General features: G+C 38.9%; 1 protein-coding gene across 4 annotated transcripts in view; it reads left to right on the forward strand.

The window, feature by feature from the left end:
* sin3b (SIN3 transcription regulator family member B) overlaps positions 1–23,479 on the forward strand; it is a 67,335-nt gene extending 43,856 nt beyond the window's left edge. For 3 of the 4 annotated variants that reach the window (XM_061883173.1, XM_061883175.1, XM_061883176.1), the window contains 6 exons: positions 9,582–9,751; positions 9,820–9,993; positions 11,877–11,969; positions 12,049–12,143; positions 19,553–19,751; positions 22,432–23,479. In XM_061883173.1, coding sequence (XP_061739157.1) covers positions 9,582–9,751; positions 9,820–9,993; positions 11,877–11,969; positions 12,049–12,143; positions 19,553–19,751; positions 22,432–22,668 — 968 coding nt within the window. In that variant the 3' untranslated portion in view covers positions 22,669–23,479. The remainder of the gene's footprint in view (positions 1–9,581; positions 9,752–9,819; positions 9,994–11,876; positions 11,970–12,048; positions 12,144–19,552; positions 19,752–22,431) is intronic. The other variant, XM_061883174.1, reaches the window with a different exon arrangement.
* The last annotated feature ends 612 nt before the right edge of the window (positions 23,480–24,091 follow it).

Raw genomic sequence — 24,091 nt, forward strand, 5'->3', positions numbered from 1 at the left:
TGCATAATAAAGAAGGAAAAAAAACATAAGTCGCAATGGAGTATAAGTCCCATTTTTGGGGGAAATTTATTTGATAAAACCCAACACCAAGAATAAACATTTGAAAGGCAATTTAAAATAAATAAAGAATAGTGAACAACAGGCTGAATAAGTGTACGTTATATGAGGCATGAATAACCAACTGAGAAGGTGCCTGGTATGTTAACGTAACATATTATGGTAAGAGTCATTTAAAAACTATAACATATACAACATGCTATACGTTAACCAAACTATCTGTCACTCCTAATCGCTAAATCCCATGAAATATTATATGTCTAGTCCCTTACGTGAATGACCTAAATAACATTTGATATTTTACGCAATGTGTTAACAATTTCACACATAATTCGCTCCTGAGTATAAGTCGCACCCCTGGCCAAACTGTGAAAAAAAACTGCAACTTATAGTCCGAAAAATACCATAGTTGATGTGGATGCCCGTATTGGCTGTTCAGTTCAGATGTACTTTACGAGAAGAGAAGTGTAGGATACTTCTCTTGTTGCCTTTTTTGTATTTGACTTTATTAAATGTATTTATTTTATCATTTGGTGCAGCCGGCCCGGAGCAGGAGGGGATAGAAAGAGGAAAGAAAGGAAGACCGAGAGGGAAATTGTGGGGACAAGAGGGGGATAAGACAGAGAGACAAAAACAACAACAGTAAACACAACAATAGAGCAACATCAGCAAATAGGATATGTACAAATATGTTGGTAAAGGTTATAGCAAAGAAGCAGTTAGCGAAATAAATATTCCAGAAATAAGAATGAGCATTATTACACTACAAATGGAGTAATACAAATACCAATAGAAATAGCGCTATTGATAATGAACAATACCAATAATTGACCTCTATTATCAAACAATACAGTTGTTCAAATGCAACAATACAAATACTTAAAGATAACTAGAGATACAAACAAATGCAGAAAAATGGAGGGGAAGAGAGACAAGCAACCAATATTAACCTTGTAGATTGTTATAGTAACAATAGGTTAAGCTTTGTCAGTGTGCCATGTGTTACCCAGTTTCCTCTAGGGCAGGGGTAGGGAACCTATGGCTCTAGAGCCGGATGTGGCTTTTTTGATGACTGCTTCTGGCTCTCAGATAAATCTTAGCTGACATTGCTTAACACGATAAGTAATGAATAATCCCGCTGGTAATCAGTGTCAAAAATAACGTTCAAAATATAAAACATTCTCATGCAATTTCATCCATCCATCCGGTTTCTACCGCACTTGTTCAAGAAGTCGCATTAATGGTAAGAAGTAATTTATTTATTGTTGGTTAGCCTCAGAATAACAATGTAATTAAAAAGAATAAGGACTTATTATACTCTTAAAAATGCACACATATATAGTTGTATTCAGTGTTAAAAAAAAAATAAATTATATGGCTCTCACTGAAATATTTGGCTTGTATGGCTCCCTCAGCCAAAAAGGTTCCCGACCCCTGCCCTAGGGCAACAATGTTGAGTTATTTTTTAAACAACACTATGACTGTCATTTGAAACACTTGAAAAAATCCACACATTTTTGCTTATTTAATAAACAGTAATGCTTGTCTGGTGCCACCCGTGTCCCATAAGGAGCATTTCATGAGTATAACAGTCACTCAACGTTTATTTTATACAGTCCTTATTAAAAAGTGTCTCACAGGACATGTTCTGCTCAGATCCCACATCAGGGCAAGAAAAAAATCCCAACTCAGCGTGCTTCAGTACTTCTTTATACTTTATGAACACCATATTTTTATACTGTTTCGTAAACTCCCATCATATTCCGACAATGTTTAAAAAAATGGTAAATGGTAACAGGTCTGTCTTTATATAGCGTTTTGCTATACCTGCGCTTTACGTTGTAGGTTAAGTTCACACACAGTGTCTTGTCCAAGGACCCGGGGCCATGTCTAGGATGGCGGAAACTAGAAACCCTCAAGTGTCTGGCCTTGGCCGCTCTACCATCCGAACATCGCCACTTTAAGTTCTTTACTTAGTCCATTCTGTCATTAAGAGTGAGCATGGCTGCTGAGTTGGGATGGGTATCAAACTATGTACTTTTATAGGCAGCCATCGAATTCAGAGTATACATATACCTAAAATCAAAAGATTCCTAGCTACGTCAGGTTTAGTCCGGCTGCGGACCAAACTCCAGCTCACATTAACAGTCACTCAAGCATATTTAGGGGTGACTCAGCCAAACTCCCTCTCCCTCTTTTTTTATAAATGGGATTTTTTCATGGCAATTTCAACACCTACAAATGTGGTAAAGTAAGCTACAACTAAGATAAATATTACAGTCAAACAGATGGTGTGCAATAAGCACAATACTTACAGTATAAACACATTGGTGTCTGCAACTTTAGCTTCCTGGAAGAAGCTATTTCCTTGTTAGACAACACACCATAGATAACCAATAGAATATTGCCATCTAATGTCTTGGAAGTGCAACTGCATTGCAAATGAGTCTAAAGCAGGTGTCGGCAACCCAAAATGTTGTAAAAGCCATATTGGACCAAAAATACAAAAACAAATCCGTCTGGAGCCGCAAAACATTAAAAGCCATATTATATACAGATAGTGTGTCATGAGATATAAATTGAATTATGAGGACTTAAAGGAAACTAAGAGAGCTCAAATATGGCCACAAATGAGGCATAATGATGCAATGTATACTTATAACTAGCCTAAATAGCATGTTAGCATCGATTAGGTTGCTGTCATGCAGTGACCATCATGTCTGATTAGCACACTTCACATAAGTCAATAACATCAACAAAACTCACGTTATAAGTTTGGTGGACAAAATGAGACAGAAAAAGAAGTGGCATAAAACACGTCTTAGAAAGTCGGAGAAAGTTGTACATGTAAACAAACTACGGTGAGTTCAAGGACCGCCAAAATTAGTAGGACAAAACGGCGCTCACCAAATACTCGAATCAGTGAAGCATGTTTAATATAAACAGTGTGCTTTATAACAATTAGGGAGGTTTGTGTCATGTTTGTCCTCCGACAGAAACCATATTAAAACAAAAAATGTTTTTTTCCCCTCATTTCCATTTTTCATATATTTTTGAAAAAGCTCAAGAGAGCCACTAGTCGCCGCTAAAGAGCCGCATGCCCTGGTCTGAAGTAATCATAACTACACAGCACAGTATCACAATGCACCCATCCATTTCTACCGCTTGTCCTACATTCAAAATAAAATCTTATCATCAAACAATTTAAATAGATGGAGTAGAATAGAAAGTACTTTATTGATCCCTGGGTGAAATTCAGCACCACAGTTCGCTCACAATAAACAATAATAAATAATAATCTATGACATATATTATGTATATAATATATGAATAATATAAATATATTCTACATTTAAGTGCAGTCAAGAAGGAACATATGCATTACACAGTCTGATGGCTGTCTGTATGAAGGACCTTCTGTGTCGTTCCGTGTTAAATTTTGGGAGTCTGAGCCTTCCACTGAACGTGCTCATTCTCTCCGCAAGGTCCGAGTGTAGTGGGTGGGAGGTGTTGTCCATAATGGCTAAGAGTTTTGCTAGACTTCTCCTTTCTGACACCACCGCCAGAGAGTCCAGCTCCACTCCCACCACGTTACTGGCCTTCTCTACCAACTTGTCCAGTCTGTTTGCGTCCCTCACTCTCAGCCTGCTGCCCCAGAAACCCACGGCATACAAGAAAGTGCTCGCCACCACCGACTCGTAGAACATCTTCAACATCTTTGTACAGACGTCGAAGGATCCTAGCCTCCTGAGGAAGTAGAAGCGGCTCTGTCCCTTCTTGTAGCGTGTTTTGACCCATTTAGCTTGTTGTCGATGTGTACTCCAAGGTATTTATAATCTTCAACCATGCCCACATCGACCCCCCTGATGGAAACAGGGCTTGTCGGAGTACTCCTCCTCCTTCCCAGGTCCACAACCAGCTCCTTGGTCTTCGACCGTTGAGCTGGAGGTGGTTCTTTCCACACCATGTGACAAAGTCCTCCACCAATGCCCTGTATTCCTCATCATCACCATCCTCAATACACCCCACTATTGCAGAGTCCTCAGAAAACTTCTGAAGGTGGCAGGACTCTGATTAAAAGTGGAAATCGGTGGTGTAAATGGTGAAGAGGAAGGGGGAGAGGACTGTTGCTGAGCAGCCTGTCAGACACACAGTCCTGCAGTCGAACGTACTGTGGTCTGTCAGTCAGGTAATCTACAACCCAGGACAACAAGGGAGCCTCCACCTGCATCTTCTCCAACTTCACACCCAGTAGCCCAGGCCGTATAGTATTGAAACAGTTAACAGTTATTAACTCTTATTAACAAGCATAAATGCCCTGCTATGAGTTGGTGACTTATCCAGGGTGTACGCCGCCTTCCGCCCAATTGTAGCTGAGATAGGCACCAAATGAAACAAGCACAAATATACCGCTGAGTACCGGTACCTGGGAATCGGTTCAAATGTGAATGGTACCCATCTCTACTGCTAGTAGCATAAAAAACACGTTTCTGCAGATGTAGAAAAACACATTAATAGATTTTTTTTGTAAAAAGCACTTCACATTGAGAAAACCACCTCAAAGTGCTAGAGCGTGTATTAACAAAATAAATAAAAATATAATCAAAATAAAAACTAGAACTTGCATGCATATATCTAAAAATACGTTGTTTTTTTTTAAAAAGAAGGGTTTTTAAGACTTTTTTTTTTTTTAAACATCCACAGTCTGTGGTGCCCTCAGGTGGTCAGGGAGAGCATTCCACAGAATGGGAGCGGTGGAGCAGAAAGCCCGGTCTCCCATTGTTCGTAGCTTTGTCCTCGGAGGTTGGAGGAGGTTAGTCCGTCTGGAGTGGAGGTGTCGTGTGGAAGATTTGGGGGTGAGCAGTTCTTTGAGGTAGAGGGGGGCATTTCCATGGAGGCACTGGTGGGCTAGTAGGGAGACTTTATATTCAATCCTGAGTGGAACAGGAAGCCAGTGAAGGGATTTGAGAACTGGTGTGATGTGGTCGTATTTCCGCAGGATCCTAGCAGCACTATTAGATACCGCATGATGACCACTGATGATACTACAAATGCAGCTACTGCCATCTTTTTGAGTAGATTAAAGCAACAAAAAGTATTAATATACAGTAAGTAGGCTGCCAGTGATGCTAATTAGGGACACTGATGGTTATTTGCTTTTCGTTGAGCACACACCCAGTGACTCCAGACATGGACAAAAATAATTTTCCCAAAGTACATGCTACATTTTTGCATTTGCATAACCTTACTAGTGAACAAATGTGATGAGAACATGTCTTCCTTTTCGAGAGTTAATTTTTTTACTTTTAGGAAAAAAATGTAAGGATGACCCGATCCGATTTTGAATATTATCGGACCGATATCAGCAAACAGACAAGTGTTGAATTTTATGGGCATACAATAGAATAGATGTGTGTCGCTATTTGCTGCACAGGTACAAGACAGAACAAGTTTATTGGCATTATTGTGTGTTCCTGCCTGAGTCAGCTTCTACATAAAAACTTGCTAAATAGAGCGGCATGTAAAATGTCTGATACAAGCAATCTTTCAGCATGTTTTACTTGTTAAGAGTTAACATCTAAATGTCCTCCAATAAACACTCCAAGTTGGACTTTTCTTACATTTTAGTCAAGTCAGTTGCAAAACATGGAAGGCTGCAGGCTACTTCTTCTTTGGTTACTTTTAAGACCCTTCTTAAAACCCATTTTTATTCACTGGCTTTTAACCCGGCATGAGACTTTAGACTGTTTTTAGGTTTTTTAACTATTTAACTTTTTAATTGTTTTTTATCGAACAAATTGTTCTTAAGGTAAATTGTATTTGCTTTTTCAATGCGTATTTTACTTCTGTTTTAAATGTTACTTTTTAGTCTATCCTTTTGCCTCTTATTTATTTGTGGTGTACAGCCCTTTGTTCTTCAACTGTGGTTGTTTTTAAAGGGCTTATCAATAAAGTTGGTATGGTATGGTACGAGGAACTAGCACAGGGGTCGGCAACCCGCGGCTCCGGAACCGCATGCGGCTCTTTGATCACTCTGATGTGGCTCAGCTGCTAAATTGCCGACCCCAACGACTATTCTGTAAGGTTTCCGGATTTTAGTGCCTCTCTCAGAAATCACCCAGGGATAACATTCTCCAATTTTCACCTGGACTACAATACTGAGGGTGTGCAGTGATGGCTAAGTTTTTAACCTCCTCTAAAACATGTCGTTGTGCCCGCTTAATACATCACGCGATCTGCGTGTCGACTGGTCATTTTATGTTTAGCCTCTGTTGACACACGAAAGTGACTGCAATGCATACTTAGTCAACAGCCATACAGGTTACACTGTGGGTTGTAATATAAACAACTTTAACACTCTTACTAATATGCGCCACACTGCTAACCCACACCAAACAAGAATGACAAACACATTTCGGGGGAACATCGGCACTCTAACACAAAATAACAAATGCCCAGAATTCCATGCATCCCTACTCTTCCGGGCTACATTAGCACCAAAACCCGCCCCCTCCAACCCCGCCCACCTCAACCGACGCACGGAGGGGGTGGGGGGATTTAATCCTAGCGGGGTGTACAATGTATCCCGGAATAGTGGGATGCATGGGATTCTGGGGGTTTGTTCTTTTGTGTTTATGTTGTGTTCCAGTGCCGATGTTCTCCCAAAATGTGTTTGTCATTCTTGTTCGGTGTGGGTTCACAGTGTGGCACATATTAGTAAGAGTATTAATGTTGTTTATACGGCCACCCTACGTGTAACCTGCATGGCTGTTGAACAAGTATGCCTTGCAATCGTCTGCGTGTGTCAGCTGAAGCCTCGTACGACATGTGACTGGGCTGGCAAGCTGATTGAACGTGTTGTAGAGGGCGCCAAAGGCAACACCTTCATAGGTTGCCCTTATTATTGTTAATCGAGGGAAATTCTGCAAAAATTTGCGGGAATGATTGATCTGAATTTCGGTAGTCTCGGAATATTCGGGATGGTTGGCAAGTGAGATGCTGTCAAGCGGCATTCATATAAAACTCGCGGACCCTACTATCATTACATTTCCATGTTAAGGTGCGGTCAACGTGTCTGAGATCCCTGGTTTATACATAGCACAAAGTAAAAAAAAACTCTGTATGCAGTTTTATTTCATTTTAAATTTCAAAATAGTTTTGTGGCTCCCATTTTTTTCTTTATTTTGTGAAACGGGTCAAAATGGCTCTTTGTGTGGTAAAGGTTGCCGACCCCTGACCTAGCATCTACACAACAGCTAAGCACACAAGCTAGACATACATAAGAAGTGTCCTTAAATGAACAATAGTGCAGTGTAAAACACCACCTTTTGTTGATATAAAAAATTCTCAAATATTTATAGTTTTGAATAACAGAGGATTAATGCATTCAGTAACACAAGTGTCCACATCAGGAGCTTTACTTCATGAACTATTGTACCCGCTAAGTGGCACCAAAAACAATAATAAAAAATAAAAAAACTTAGATTTATATCGCGCTTTTCTAAACACTCAAAGCGCTCACAGAGAAGTGGGACTCAACTTTCATTCACACCTGGTGGTGGTAAGCTGCCCTGGGGTAGACTTCACCTTTTAACCTCTTAACGCCCAAGTTGTTTGTTTATATGCTTTTTTCTTATTTCTCTTTGCTATTTGGGCTTATTCGGCCCTAATTAGAATAAAAACTAAGGATCATCTTTTTGTATGATGTACGTCGTCCATAAGTAACAAACGTGTACTTCATGTTTAGTGACATGCTAATTCTTCCATCCATCCATTTTCTACCGCTTATTCCCTTTTGGGGTCCCGGGGGGCGCTGGCGCCTATCTCAGCTACAATCGGGCGGAAGGCGGGGTACACCCTGGACAAGTCGCCACCTCATCGCAGGGCCAACCCAGATAGACAGACAACATTCACACTCACATTCACACACTAGGGCCAATTTAGTGTTGCCAATCAACCTATCCCCAGGTGCATGTCTTTGGAAGTGGGAGGAAGCCGGAGTACCCGGAGGGAACCCACGCATTCACAGGGAGAACATGCAAACTCCACACAGAAAGATCCCGAGCCTGGATTTGAACCCAGGACTGCAGGACCTTCGTATTGTGAGGCAGACGCACTAACCCCTCTGCCACCGTGAAGCCCATTGCTAATTCTTATTTTTCCAAATTCCATTGTATGTTATACTCTTCTGACACCACCAGATGGCAGTATAAGCGGCCATAAGACCCCAATTCGAATCAATTTTATACTCCTTTTTGTTTTTAAATGTCTAAACAACCTCGCGCCAACATATCTCTCCGACCTCCTTCAGCCTGACTGCCCCACCCGATCCCTAAGATCAGCCGATCAGCTGCTACTGACGATCCCTGACACAAGGCTGAAGCTTAGAAGTGACAAGAGCTTTCACCGCTGCTGCTCCCAAGCTGTGGAACAACCTACCTTTGAGTGTTAGACAAGCCTCCTCTCTTCCTGTTTTTAAATCTCTCTTAAAAACATACTTTTATTCCTTGGCTTTTAACACTGAGTTATATCCATCCTGCAATGGTGGCCTATTATACACCTGCTGTGAACCTCTTTTTATATTTTTATGTTTTATTTATTTGTGAAGTGAAGTGAATTGTATTTATATAGCGCTTTTTCTCTAGTGACTCAAAGCGCTTTACATAGTGAAACCCAATATCTAATTTTTACATTGAAAGCAGTGTGGGTGGCACTGGGAGCAGGTGGGTAAAGTGTCTTGCCCAAGGACACAACGGCAGTGACTAGGATGGCGTAAGCGGGGATCGAACCTGCAACCCTCAAGTTGCTGGCACGGCCGCTCTACCAACCGAGCCATACCGCCCCATTATTTTTTTATCATGTTCTGTTTGTGTTGTGTTGTTTGCTCGGTTCTCGTATTATCTTTTAACCTGCCCATTGTACAGCACTTTGGCTACCCCTGTGGTCAATTTTAAATGTGCTTTACAAATAAAGTTGATTTGATTTAATTTGAATTCATTAGTGTACACAATTTTAAAAATAAGCGCTAAAATGTGCTGTCCACGCATGTGGCCACTAAAGCCTTTAGTTAACGACAGCATAGGTTAGTGTTTTTTCACACCTACCATTGTACTAATTTCACCTGATTTAAGACTTTTTGATCCCGGCAAATACTCAGGTGATGGGAAGTGATAAAATTGTATCGAGACAGTCCTAGGTTAGTGTTTTTTCACACCTACCATTTGTACTAATTTCACCTGATTTAAGACTTTTCGATCTCGGCAAATACTCAGCTTATGGGAAGTGATAAAATTGTATCGAGACAGTCCTAGGTTTGTGTTTTTTCACACCTACCAGTTGTACTACTTTCACCTGATTAAGACCTTTCGATCTCGGCAAATACTCAGGTTACGGGAAGTGATAAAATTGTATCGAGACAGTCCTAAAAAAAGTTGTCACATGATTACATTCAAATTTGTTTGAGACTCCAACAGTACCATGTTTACATGTAGCGTGCGTAAGTAAGACATGTGACGTGCGTGCAGGTGAGGTGGAGCTGGAGGAGTACTATCCAGCCTTCCTGGACATGGTGCGCAGCCTGCTGGACGGCAATCTGGATTCCACCCAGTACGAGGACACCCTGCGTGAGATGTTCACCATCCACGCCTACATCGGCTTCACCATCGACAAGGTCATCCACAACATCATCAGACAGGTGAGCGTCACGCGAAACCCAGCCCACGCTCACGCCTTGACTCCGCCCACTTTCCTCTGCCACTCCAGCTGCAGCACCTGGTGAGCGACGAGGTGTGTCTGCAGGTGGTGGAGGTCTATCTGGCCGAGAGGAAGAGGGGGGCCGCCGGGGGGAACCTCTCGTCGCAGTGTGTACGCGCCGCCTGGGAGACCAGCTACCAGTGGAAGGCTGAGCGAGCCATGGCTGAAGAGAACTGCTTCAAGGTCGGTGCAAAGTCTGGGCTTTTATACACACTAGGACGGTGTTTTTTCAACCACTGTGCCGCGGCAGTGTCGTGAGATACAGTCTGGTGTGCCATGGGAGATTATGTAATTTTACCTATTTTGGTTGAAAATATTTTTTGCCAAACAGTAATTATTAGGGCTGCGAATCTTTGTGTGTCCCACGATTCGATTCAATATCGATTCTTGGGGTCGCGATTCGATAATATATCGATTTTTTTCGATTCATCGCGATTCTCAATTCAAAAATGATATTTTTCCGATTCAAAACGATTCTGTATTCATTCAATACTTAGGATTTCAGCAGGATCTACCCCAGTCTGCTGACATGCTAGCAGAGTTGTAGATTTAAAAAAAAAAGCTTTTGTAATAATAAAGGACAATGTTTTATCAACTGATTGCAATAATGTAAATTTGTTTTATCTATTAAACGAACCAAAATTATGACTTATTTTATCTTTGTGAAAACATTGGACACAGTGTGTTGTCAAGCTTATGAGAAGCAATGCAAGTATAAGCCACTGTGACACTATTGTTCTTTTTTTTTTTTTTTTATAAATGTCTAATGATAATGTAAATGAGGGATTTTTAATCACTGCTATGCTGAAATTATAACTAATATTGATACTGTTGTTGATAATATTCATTTTTGTTTCACTACATTTGGTTTGTTCTGTGTCGTGTTTGTGTCTCCTCTCAATTGCTCTGTTTATTGCAGTTCTGAGTGTTACTGGGTCAGGTTTGCTTTTGGAATTGGATTGCATTGTTATGGTGTTGCTGTGTAGTGGTTTGTTGGATTGATAAAAAAAAAATTTTTTTAAAAAAAATGAGGATTCGATTCTGAATCGTACAACGTATTCGATTTGATTTTTTCCCACACCCCTAGTAATTATAGTCTGCCAATTATGAGCTGTTGTTGAGTGTCAGTGCTATCTAGAGCTCGGAGAAGTAACCATGTAATACTCTCCCATATCAGTAGGTGGCAGCCGGTAGCTAATTGCTTTGTAGATGTTGGAAACAGCGGGAGGCAGGGTGCAGGTAAAAAGGTGTCTGATGCCTAATCCAAAAATAAAAGGTGAGTGCCCCTGAGAAAAGGCATTGAAGCTTAGAGAAGGCTAAGCAGAACGAAACTAAAACTAAACTGGCTACAAAGTCAACAAAAACAGAATGCTGGACGACAGCAAAGACTTACTGTGGAGCAGAGACGGCGTCCACAATGTACATCCGAACAGGACATGACAATCAACAATGTCCCCACAAAGAAGGATAAAAACAACTGAAATATTCTTGATTGCTACAACAAAGTAAATGCGGGAAATACTGCTCAAAGGAAGACGTGAAACTGTGACAGGAAAATACCAAAAAACAGAGAAAAAGCCACCAAAATAGGAGCGCAAGACAAGAAGTAAAACACTACACACAGGAAAACAGCAAAAAGTCCACATAAGACAGGGTGTGATGTGACAGGTGGTGACAGTACACCTACTTTGAGACAAGAGCTATAGTGATGCATGCTTGCTTATGCTTTAAAGTCACATCCAACAATTGTGACTTTTTACTGTCAACTGAGTTTCCTGTTTTAGTGTTTTCTGCTGGTCGTGTGCCTCCGCATTTTTTCAACGCAGAAAATGTGCCTTGGCTCAAAAAAGGTTGAAAACCTATGGGATACATTGTTGTCATCTACCATTGTTTTTTTGTGGTGAAAGTTAATAGCTTCATACTAAGACGTTTCTGATATTTTGGTCGTCTTATTTCTCTCAATAACACAATTCAAACCAGCTGCACTCTTGCGAAGTATAAGAATAATAAAAGAAATACTGTCATAAAGGCAACAAAGTGACTTACATCTGTCTGGTTTCTCTCAGGTCATGTTTCTTCAAAACAAGGGCGACGTGACGATGACTGTGGAGCTGTTGGACACCGAGGAGGCCCAGGCTGATGACCCCTTAGATGTTCAGGTGACACACGATGAACACCATCAGTCACGTGATGGGTGGTGCAGGGGAGTAACGTAGTGTTTCATGTCTCATGTTTCAGTGCTTGTCCACCTACATGGAACAGTTTGTTGGAACCGAGTCCAGTCTGTGTTCGCAAGCGGACGGCTACTTTTTCAAACCTGTCTTTCTTCCCAGGTGAGACATGACATCATCATTTGTTGTATTAAGTGAGAGCGGCAGCAGTTAATGTGTTTGAGATTTATTAGAACTCGTCTCTGCTTGGGTTTGGTATCGTTTACATGTGCTCCAATACCGGTCCGTGCCAAATTGGTACTTTTGAAACGGTGAGGATAGCGTATTAAAAACAAAAATAATATATGGAGGTATATGTGTGTCTTTCTTAGGAAAGTTTTTTTTAACACCGTGTTAATGTAACTGGATGAAAATTGAGTTAATTTTTTACACCAAATTATGCTGACAATTTCATTCGGGGAAAAAAATGGTTAGCAAAATTTGCAGTTTTTTAAATACCATGTTTTAAAATTCGATGTGTAAAAATTCAGTAAGAAATATCAGTGTGAAAAAAATCAGTGGAATTAAAATCAGTGAAAAATAACTCAATGTGAGCAAAATCAGTTAAAAAATTATATGTAAAAAAAATTCAATGTAGGAAAAATCAGTGAAAGAAAATTTGTGTTAGAAAATCAGTGTATAAAAATTCAGTGTTAAAAATACAGTAAGAAAAAATCTGTGTATAAAAATTCAGTGCAAAAAAGATCAATGTATGAAAAATGTTGTATCAGAAAAACATTGTAATGAAAACGGGTAAGAAAATTAAATGTAAGAAAAATTAGTGCATAAAAATTAATTGTAAGAAAAATTCAGTGTAAAAATAAAATCATTTAAAAAAAAAAACAGTGAAAAATAATTCAATGTAAGAAAAATCAATTAAAAAAAATATATGGAAAAAAATGAAATGTACAAGAAATCAGTGTAAACAAATCAGTGAAAGAAGATTCAGTGTAAGAAAAGAAGTGTATACAAATTCTCTGTAAAAAGAAAACCGTAAAAAAAATCTGTGTAAAAATTTGGTATAAATCAATTCAGTGTAAGAAAAATGTTGTATAAGAAAATATTGTAATGAAAATCAGTAAGAAAAATCAGTGCATAAAAATTAAATGTGAGAAAAAATAATTGTAAAAAAATGTGTGTAAATTTCAGCGTACAAAAAGTGAGTGTAAGAAAAATTGGTGTAAAAAAATCGGTGTAAGAAAAAGATCTTCCGTCAACACTGAGTTCAGGTAAATAAAGACTGAAGCAACTGATCCTGTCTTAAAAGCAGCCAAGCAGGTGTTTCACTGGTCATATACCTGAAGTAAGTCTGGTGTTATAAAGTAACACATATTTCACTATTTATAGCACTGAATATTTCTACACTGATTTTGTTCTACACTCACTTATTACACTCAATTTTTTACACCCTGAATTTTAAAACTGCCAATTTTGCTCACAGATTTTTTTTCAATAAAATTGTCAGCATGATTAAAAAATGTTACGCAAAAATTCAGCAACACAAATGAATTGTCCGAAGAAAGCTTTGTTGATAAAGACACAAAATAAGCTCCATTCAATGGCCTTTAGTTCTCATGGAATGATGTCACGTGCAAGGTAAACACAAAAGTGATTTTAATGATGGTTGTCCTGGTCTGACTTTGAATATATCTGTTTGTATCAAAAATCTCTCACACAGTCGCTCCGATACAAGCAGTCCTGCAGCGGCTTTACTTGTGCAAAGCCAGAGAACATCTAAATGTCCTCTAATAAACCCACCTTTTTTTTCCATTTCACTAAAGTCATTTACAAAAGGTAAACAGGAGCTAGCAGCTACACAACAGATAATCACACAGTAGCACACAAGCAAGACACACCTAATAATATTTGAATGGTAGTTGAGTCAAAATCAGCACATTTGTCAATATAAACAAGTATCAATTAGTTGCGAGTATGACTTAGAGAAAGTATTCATTAACCAAAATGTCTGCATCATTCAACTTGCTGCATTATTGGCTTGACGTCATGAATTATTGTGACCACAAGGTGTCACCAAAAAAAGGCTGCAAGGCACTAGCAGCTACACAACAGCACACACAGTAAGACATACATAATATTTAAACAGTATTGCAGTCAAAATCAGCACATTAGTATATATAAACAAGTATCAAATAGTTGTGGGTATTACTTAGAGAAAGTATTCAGTAACAAAAGTATCCAAATCATTCAACTTGCTGCATCATGAGCTAAACTTCATGAATTGTTGTGGCCACAAGGTGTCACCAAAAAAGGCTACTAGGCGCTAGCACCTACACAACAACTAAGCACACAAGCTAGACATATGTGAAGTAAATTATATTTATATAGCGCTTTTCTCTAGTGACTCAAAGCGCTTTTAAATAGTGAAAGCCAATATCTAAACCAGTGTGGGTGGCACTGGGAGCAGGTGGGTAAAGTGTCTTGCCCAAGGACACAACGGCAGTGACTAGGATGGCGGAAGCGGGAATCGAACCTGCAACCCTCAAGTTGCTGGCACGGCCACTCTACCAACCGAGCTATACCACCCCATATATAATATTAATTGCACGATGTTGCAGTGTAAAAAAACACAATTATCAATATACACAAGTATCACATACCTGTAGTTGTATATTACTTAAACATACAAAGTCTCCAAAGGCTGAAGAAATTAGAAAGTATCCAGTAACAAACGTGTCTGCATCATTCAACTTTCTACCACTGTTTTTTGTGGTGAAAGTCAATGGCTTCATACTAAGACGTTTCTGATATTTTGGTCGTCTTATTTCTCTCAATAACACAAAGAAAAATACATTTAGCTGGAAAGCAAAAACGGGGCACTATTTAGTTACTAGAGAAAAGCGCTATATAAATATAATTTACTTCACCAAAATAAAAAAAACGTCATTAAATGCTCTGGAATGCTGCAGCTCTGACAGAGTGACCATCGAATTCTTGGTCACCTTGACGTCATGAATTATTGTGGCCACAAGGTGTCACCAAAAAATGCTACTAGGCAGTAGCACCTACACAACAGCTAAGCACAAAAGCTAGACATATGTAATATTAACTGCACATTGTTGCAGTGTAAACCAGCACAATTGTCAATATACACGAGTATCACATAATTATAGTTGTATATTACTTACACATACAAAGTCTCCAAGGCAGAAGAAATGAGAAAGTATCCAGTAACAAACGTGTCTGCATCACTTAACTTACTGCATCATGAGCTTGATGTCATGAATTATTGTGGCCACCAGGTGTCAACAAAAAAAGGCTACAAAGCGCTAGCAGCTACACGACAACTAAGCACACAAGACATACGTAATAATTGAACAATATTGCAGTGTAAAACCCCACCTATGTAAATATAAACAAGTATCAAGTAATTATAGAATAGAATAGAAAGTACGTTATTGATCCCTGGGGAAAATTCAGCACCTCAGTACGCTCACAATAAACAATTATAATAATAAATAATACAGGACATATATAATATATGAATAATATAAATATATTCTACATTTAAGTGCAGTCAATAGTTCTTAATAACAGAGGATTAATGTATTCAGTAACAGAAGTAACAGGAGTGTCCGTATTATTCAACTTACCTCATCATGGGCTTGACGTCGTGGATTATTGTGGCCACTAGGTGCAAAGAAAAACAATTCCTACTCCACTTCAACTTGAAGACACCATAAGTCAATTCTGTTTTGTTGCTTGCTGCTTAGTGACAACCAGAGGTGGGTAGAGTAACCAGAATTTGTACTCCAGTAAGAGTACTGTTACTTTAGAGATTTATTACTCAAGTAAAAGTAAGGAGTAGTCACCCAAATATTTACTTGAGTATAAGTAAAAAGTATGTTGTGAAAAAACGAGTAATACTCAAGTTCTGAGTAACTGATGAGTAACCTGTTCGTTTAATGATGGCGGCAACAAGTAATGCACAAAAACATAAGAATATCCATCCATCCATCCATCCATCATCTTCCGCTTATCCGAGGTCGGGTCGCGGGGGCAACAGCCTAAGCAGGGAAACCCAGACTTCCCTCTCCCCAGCCACTTCGTCTAGCTCTTCCCGGGGGATCCCGAGGCGTTCCCAGGCCAGCCGGGAGACATAGTCTTCCCAACGTGTCCTGGGTCTTCCCCGTGGCCTCCTACCGGTTGGACGTGCCCTAAACACCTCCCTAGGGAGGCGTTCGGGTGGCATCCTGACCAGATGCCTGAACCACCTCATCTGGCTCCTCTCCATGTGGAGGAGCAGCGGCTTTACTTTGAGTCCCTCCCGGATGGCAGAGCTTCTCACCCTATCTCTAAGGGAGAGCCCCGCCACACGGCGGAGGAAACTCATTTCGGCCGCTTGTACCCGTGATCTTATCCTTTCGGTCATGACCCAAAGCTCATGACCATAGGAGAGGATGGGAACGTAGATCGACCGGTAAATTGAGAGCTTTGCCTTCCGGCTCAGCTCCTTCTTCACCACAACGGATCGGTACAACGTCCGCATTACTGAAGACGCCGCACCGATCCGCCTGTCGATCTCACGATCCACTCGTCCCTCACTCGTGAACAAGACTCCTAGGTACTTGAACTCCTCCACTTGGGGCAGGGTCTCCTCCCCAAACCGGAGATGGCATTCCACCCTTTTCCGGGCATACAGGACATATATAATATATGAATAATATAAATATATTCTACATATATTCTACATTTAAGTGCAGTCAATAGTTCTTAATAACAGAGGATTAATGTATTCAGTAACAGAAGTAACAGGAGTGTCCGCATTATTCAACTTACCTCATCATGGGCTTGACGTCGTGGATTATTGTGGCCACTAGGTGCAAAGAAAAACAATTCCTACTCCACTTCAACTTGAAGACAGCATAAGTCAATTCTGTTTTGTTGCTTGCTGCTTAGTGACAACCAGAGGTGGGTAGAGTAACCAGAATTTGTACTCCAGTAAGAGTACTGTTACTTTAGAGATTTATTACTCAAGTAAAAGTAAGGAGTAGTCACCCAAATATTTACTTGAGTAAAAGTAAAAAGTATGTTGTGAAAAAACGAGTAATACTCAAGTACTGAGTAACTGATGAGTAACCTGTTCGTTTAATGATGGCGGCAACAAGTAATGCACAAAAACATAAGAATATCCATCCATCCATCCATCCATCATCTTCCGCTTATCCGAGGTCGGGTCGCGGGGGCAACAGTCTAAGCAGGGAAACCCAGACTTCCCTCTCCCCAGCCACTTCGTCCAGCTCTTCCCGGGGGATCCCGAGGCATTCCCAGGCCAGCCGGGAGACATAGTCTTCCCAACGTGTCCTGGGTCTTCCCCGTGGCCTCCTACCGGTTGGACGTGCCCTAAACACCTCCCTAGGGAGGCGTTCGGGTGGCATCCTGACCAGATGCCTGAACCACCTCATCTGGCTCCTCTCCATGTGGAGGAGCAGCGGCTTTACTTTGAGTTCCTCCTGGATGGCAGAGCTTCTCACCCTATCTCTAAGGGAGAGCCCCGCCACACGGCGGAGGAAACTCATTTCGGCCGCTTGTACCCGTGATCTTATCCTTTCGGTCATGACCCAAAGCTCATGACCATAGGTGAGGATGGGAACGTAGATCGACCGGTAAATTGAGAGCTTTGCCTTCCGGCTCTGCTCCTTCTTCACCACAACGGACCGGTACAACGTCCGCATTACTGAAGACCCCGCACCGATCCGCCTGTCGATCTCACGATCCACTCTTCCCTCACTCGTGAACAAGACTCCTAGGTACTTGAACTCCTCCACTTGGGGCAGGGTCTCCTCCCCAACCCAGAGATGGCATTCCACCCTTTTACGGGCATACAGGACATATATAATATATGAATAATATAAATATATTCTACATATATTCTACATTTAAGTGCAGTCAACAGTTCTGAATAACAGAGGATTAATGTATTCAGTAACAGAAGTAACAGGAGTGTCCGCATTATTCAACTTACCTCATCATGGGCTTGACGTCGTGGATTATCGTGGCCACTAGGTGCAAAGAAAAACAATTCCTACTCCACTTCAACTTGAAGACAGCATAAGTCAATTCTTTTTTGTTGCTTGCTGCTTAGTGACAACCAGAGGTGGGTAGAGTAACCAGAATTTGTACTCCAGTAAGAGTACTGTTACTTAAGAGATTTATTACTCAAGTAAAAGTAAGGAGTAGTCACGAAATATTTACTTGAGTAAAAGTAAAAAGTATGTTGTGAAAAATCGAGTAATACTCAAGTACTGAGTAACTGATGAGTAACCTGTTCGTTTAATGATGACGGCAACAAGTAATGCACAAAAACATAAGAATAGCAATGAACAAATTCAGAGTCTGGAATATCTCTTAAGCAACTAAAACAATAATATATCAGAATCAGAAATCAGAAATACTTTAATAATCCCCAAGGGGAAAAATATATTATTTAAAAAATGTTATTATTAATATAATATTATATTAAAATATATTAGGTAATAATACATTAAAATAAAAACAATTAAGGCAAATTGAGCCACAATAAAGTAACAGGACCATAGGCTCAGTAGGTCGAGATTTACAAAGGAAAATGACAAGTTAGCCTTTACGCAAATCATAAAGTCTGATAGGTGTGGGCTGCACCTGGGAACACATGTGCACTTCTGATTGCTGTTTGTATGCATGTCTGAGTGTGTGTGTCTCTGTCTGTCCATCAGGCTGTAGTACGTTAATAAATTATACCCAAACTACGTATATTTGACAGTGATTCATAGCAGGGAAGCTAACATTAGCCCGCGGTGACAGCCAAAATATCTACTAACGTTACTTACCGCGATGTGCTTCCTCAAATTTGACGTTGAGTTCATGTAAGTTGAAATGTCCGCTTGTTTGGGGAGACACATATGACAACGCCTTACATTACTGAACATCGATTTTATGTGAGGCCAGGGGTGTTTGCGTTCGTTGTTGTCTCTGCCATTGTTGTTGTTGTTTGCCGCTGAAACTTTTTGGGCAGTAAATCATGTGAAGGCCTGGCTCTGTTTGATTGGTGAAACGGAGTCAAACGTCACCAGTGACTGCATTTGATTGGTGAGACGCAGGCATGTGATAGATCCTACTTTAAAGGTATGTCTGACAACGAAAACAAAAAAAACGTGTATTAACAGATCGATAAAAATCAGTAGCGAGTTGTATGTAGATAAATGGAGAGGAGTAAAAGTAGCGTTTATTCTCTACAAAAATACTCAGGTAAAACTACTCTTAGAAGTACAATTTATCCCAAAAGTTACTCAAGTAGATGTAACTCGTTACTACCCACCTCTGGTGACAACACAGGTCAATTTGATCGCAATAACCCCTTTGGCGGTCGATCGTTTTAGTCGACTTAAACGTGAGCTTTTCAACAATAAGAAAGAACACTGCAGCAGGACTTGCTGAGTCATAAGCGGGTTGTTGACACAAACGTACGCCTCGACGTGTCCATAGTTGTGTTGCGTCCGTGACTCCCGCCGATGAACCTTATTGTACGCTTGCAGGAACCTGCGTCGATTCCGCCGCTGGCAGGTGCGGCAGGTGGAGGCCATGCGCTGCAGGCGAGAATGGCAGCGGCAGCTGGGCGTGGAAAACGCCGGCAGCCTGGACTGTCGCTTCAAACTCAACACTCACAAGATGGTGTTCGTCATGAACTCTGAGGACTACATGTACCGCAGGGGGGCGCTGGTCAAGGCCAGGAAGGTAGGCGGGTCACACCAGGGAGTCAGGGGCGCAAAGTGCGCATATTCCAAAATACTATTAAATAAGAAGACCAACAAGTGGAATAAAAGAGCAATGAGGTGAAATGTAACAAGAACATGTTGACTCTAATAACACAAAGATGCCATGCAGGAAGATTTTTTTTCTTAAGCTGTCATGGCTTAAAAAATAATAATGAATCAAAATCAACATTGTTATGAATTTTTGATCCATCTGAGGGTCCAATTACTGCACATGAAATATTACACTATTGCATATTTATGTGTTTGTCATGTACAAAACTAGGTTTTCTTTAACAAAAAGGGCATAAAAAAACAAAACACTCATAGAAATGTTAAAAGAACTCAAATATACAAATATCATTTGTTTTTTTTAAGCATTCTAAAAATTTGATAAATGCCATCAAAAGTCAGCTTACAAATTCTGCCTATGTAACCCCTTAAAAATATATCCAAACACGTACATCAGGGTTTTATATACATGATGTAAGTATATTTGTCATGTAGTAACATTCATATTAACATGTAACATATACATGATGTAAGTATATATGTAGTATCTAGTAACATTCATAATAACATGTAATATATACATGATGTAAGTATATATGTCATGTAGTAACATTCATAATAACATGTGATGTATACATGATGTAAGAATATTTGTCATGTAGTAACATTCATAACATGTAATATATACATGATGTAAGTATATATGTAGTATCTAGTAACATTCATAATAACATGTAATACATACATGATGTAAGTATGTATGTCATGTAGTAACATTCATAATATGTAATATATACATGATGTAAGTATATATGTAGTATCTAGTAACATTCATAATAACATGTAATATATACATGATGTAAGTATATATGTCACATAGTAACATTCATAATAACATGTAATATATACATGATGTAAGTATATATGTACTATCTAGTAACATTCATAATAAATTGTAATATATACATGATGTAAATATATATGTCATGTAGTAACATTCATAAAAACATGTAATATATACATGATGTAAGTATGTATGTAGTGTCTATTAACATTCATAATAACATGTAATATATACATGATGTAAGTAAATATATCATGTAGTAACATTCATAATAACATTAAATATATACATGATGTATGTATTTAGTATCTAGTAACATTCATAATAACATGTAATATATACATGATGTAAGTATATATGTAGTATCTAGTAACATTCATAATAACATGTAATATATACATAATGTAAGTATATATGTCACATAGTAACATTCATAATAACATGTAATGTATACATGATGTAAGTATATATGTAGTATCTCGTAATATTCATAATATGTAATATATACATGATGTAAGTATATATGTAGTATCTAGTAACATTCATAATAACACGTAATATATACATGATGTAAGTATATATGTAGTATCTAGTAACATTCATAATAACATGTAATATATACATGATGAAAGTATATATGTGGTATCTAGTAACATTCATAACATGTAATATATACATGATGTAAGTGTACATGTCATGTAGTAACATTCATAATAACATGTAATATAATCATGATGTAAGTATATATGTAGTATCTAGTAACATTCATAATAACATGTAATATATATGATGTAAATATATGTCATGTTGTAACATTCATAATAACATGTAATATATACATGATGTAAATATATATGTCATGTAGTAACATTCATAATAACATGTAATGTATACATGATGTAAGTATATGTCATGTATTAACATTCATAAAAACATGTAATATATACATGATGAAAGTATGTATGTGGTGTCTATTAACATTCATAATAACATGTAATATATACATGATGTAAGTAAATATATCATGTAGTAACATTCATAATAACATTAAATATATACATGATGTATGTATTTAGTATCTAGTAACATTCATAATAACATGTAATATATACATGATGTAAGTATATATGTAGTATCTAGTAACATTCATAATAACATGTAATATATACATGATGTAAGTATATATGTAGTATCTAGTAACATTCATAATAACATGTAATATATACATGATGTAAGTATATATGTAGTATCTAGTAACATTCATAATAACATGTAATATATACATGATGTAAGTATATATATGTAGTATCTAGTAACATTCATAATAACATGTAATATATACATGGTGTAAGTATATATGTAGTATCTAGTAACATTCATAATAACATGTAATATATACATGATGTAAGTATATATATGTAGTATCTAGTAACATTCATAATAACATGTAATATATACCTGATGTAAGTATATATGTAGTATCTAGTAACATTCATAATAACATGTAATATATACATGATGTAAGTATATATGTCATGTAGTAACATTCATATGCATTTTTGTTCCACTTTTTAAAGTTCTTTTTTTAAATTTATTTTATAGTATTTTTAAAATGAGCCACGAGCTGCAAATGGTCTCCGGGCCGCACTTTAGACACCCCTGTAATAAATGAATACAGAAGTGTTTTTATTTGTTAAATCACAGCTTTTATTTGGAGAAAGCACAACAATAGAAAAGTAGAAATGTGCCAACTCCAACATGAATGAACAATCCTGATGATTTCCTGTGTGATGACCTCGCTCCACAGTCCCAGAACCGCGTGGCGGCGAGCCAACACGAGCGCTTCGACAAGTGGCACCGGGGCTGGCGGGCCGAGCACGTGGCGACCTCGGCCGAGCGCGGCGTGCAGAAGTGGCTGATGGGCGAGGAGGAGGAGGACATGATCCCCTGCAAGACCACCTGCCTCTCCGCCCAGCTCAAAGGCCAGACGGTCAACAGATACCAAGTTCATTACAGCGGTAGCAAAGCCCCCGCCTCGCCTTAGGAACACACCCACACCCCCGCACACACCCACACCCACACCCAGGTAAATGCATGGACATCCATCCAGTAAACAGTGCAGTACTTGTATACTTCTTGTATACGTGGGCCCGCATCTTCACTCTCTCCGCAGCGAGTGCGTGATCATGTTGGACAGAACGGACCACCAGGACAGACAAAGTCATAAACTTTTGTGGCCCCGCCTCCTCCTCCTGGCGCTCAAAGTCGAGATTGATCACCGTTGATCAGGTGACATCATGGAAATGCTTTCAGAAATGTGAATGTCTGTTTTTGTTTTTTTTTGTTTTTTTTATAATTCTTATTCTCATCAAGTGTAGTTTTTAGCTGGTAAAGCCAGAGAGCCTTCTGCTTGTTGGCTTGCTTCCATGCGTCTTTCTACCAGGAGATGTGAGTACCTACCTTTTTTCTTTTGTCACTCAGTCCTGCATATATACATATATTTCTATTTTATATATGCATTTACATCCATCTAAAGATCATGTCTTTTTTTTTAGTGTTTGCTCCCCCCCCCCCCCTCATCTCCTCCCCCCCACTCTTTATATTGTAGCTAAACATGTGTGATGAACATGTTCATCACCAAGGCAACCAGGCGATTGGTTTAATACTGATGAGAAATTATGTATCAATATCTTGATTTCACTGAATGTGTTTTTTTTTTGTTTGTTTTTGGCATACTGACATTGAAAATAAAAGGCAAAAATATCAGTGTTAAAATAGAATGTATAACATTTATCCTGTATCAGTTATCACAGAATAAACAACCTAGTTGTCGCATTCTTAGATGTTGACGGACACGTCTTGTCGCTGAGAAGTATCCTCATTTTAGTTTGATGTGACAGAGCAGTTTAAAAAGGGGTGTTAGTACCACTTTTCACCAGCAGAGGGCGTGCAAGATGGTCCACTCACTGGACACAACATTAGGTACACCATAATTCGCTTTTGTATCTTCTGTCTGTTTTGTTTAGATTGTTTATATATACCGTATTTCCTTGAATTGCCGCCGGGGCGCTAATTAATTCAAAACCTCTTCTCACTCCCGCACTTACCAAAGGCGAGTGGTAAAAGTAAGCATATGCTTATTATTTTAAAACCTCTTCTCACTCCGGCGCTTACCAATGGTATGCAGTAAAAATTTGAGTGTGATGTAAGCTTGGACCTTAAATCCTACTGAATAGCATTTAATCTTCTTCCCTTTATGCGATTTCAAATTACTGGTATTGAAATCAGCCTCCTCCATTTTGAAAATGACGACAGGGGAAGTGTCACTCGTGACGTCACGAGTTTGACCAGGCAGAAATACGGTGTATGTATGTATGTATATATATATATATATATATATATATATATATATATATATATATATATATATTTATATATACACACACTTTTTTTTTTCCTACAATGAG

Source organism: Nerophis ophidion, linkage group LG22, assembly GCF_033978795.1.
Source record: "Nerophis ophidion isolate RoL-2023_Sa linkage group LG22, RoL_Noph_v1.0, whole genome shotgun sequence".
In the NCBI taxonomy this organism is placed as follows: Eukaryota; Metazoa; Chordata; class Actinopteri; order Syngnathiformes; family Syngnathidae; genus Nerophis; species Nerophis ophidion.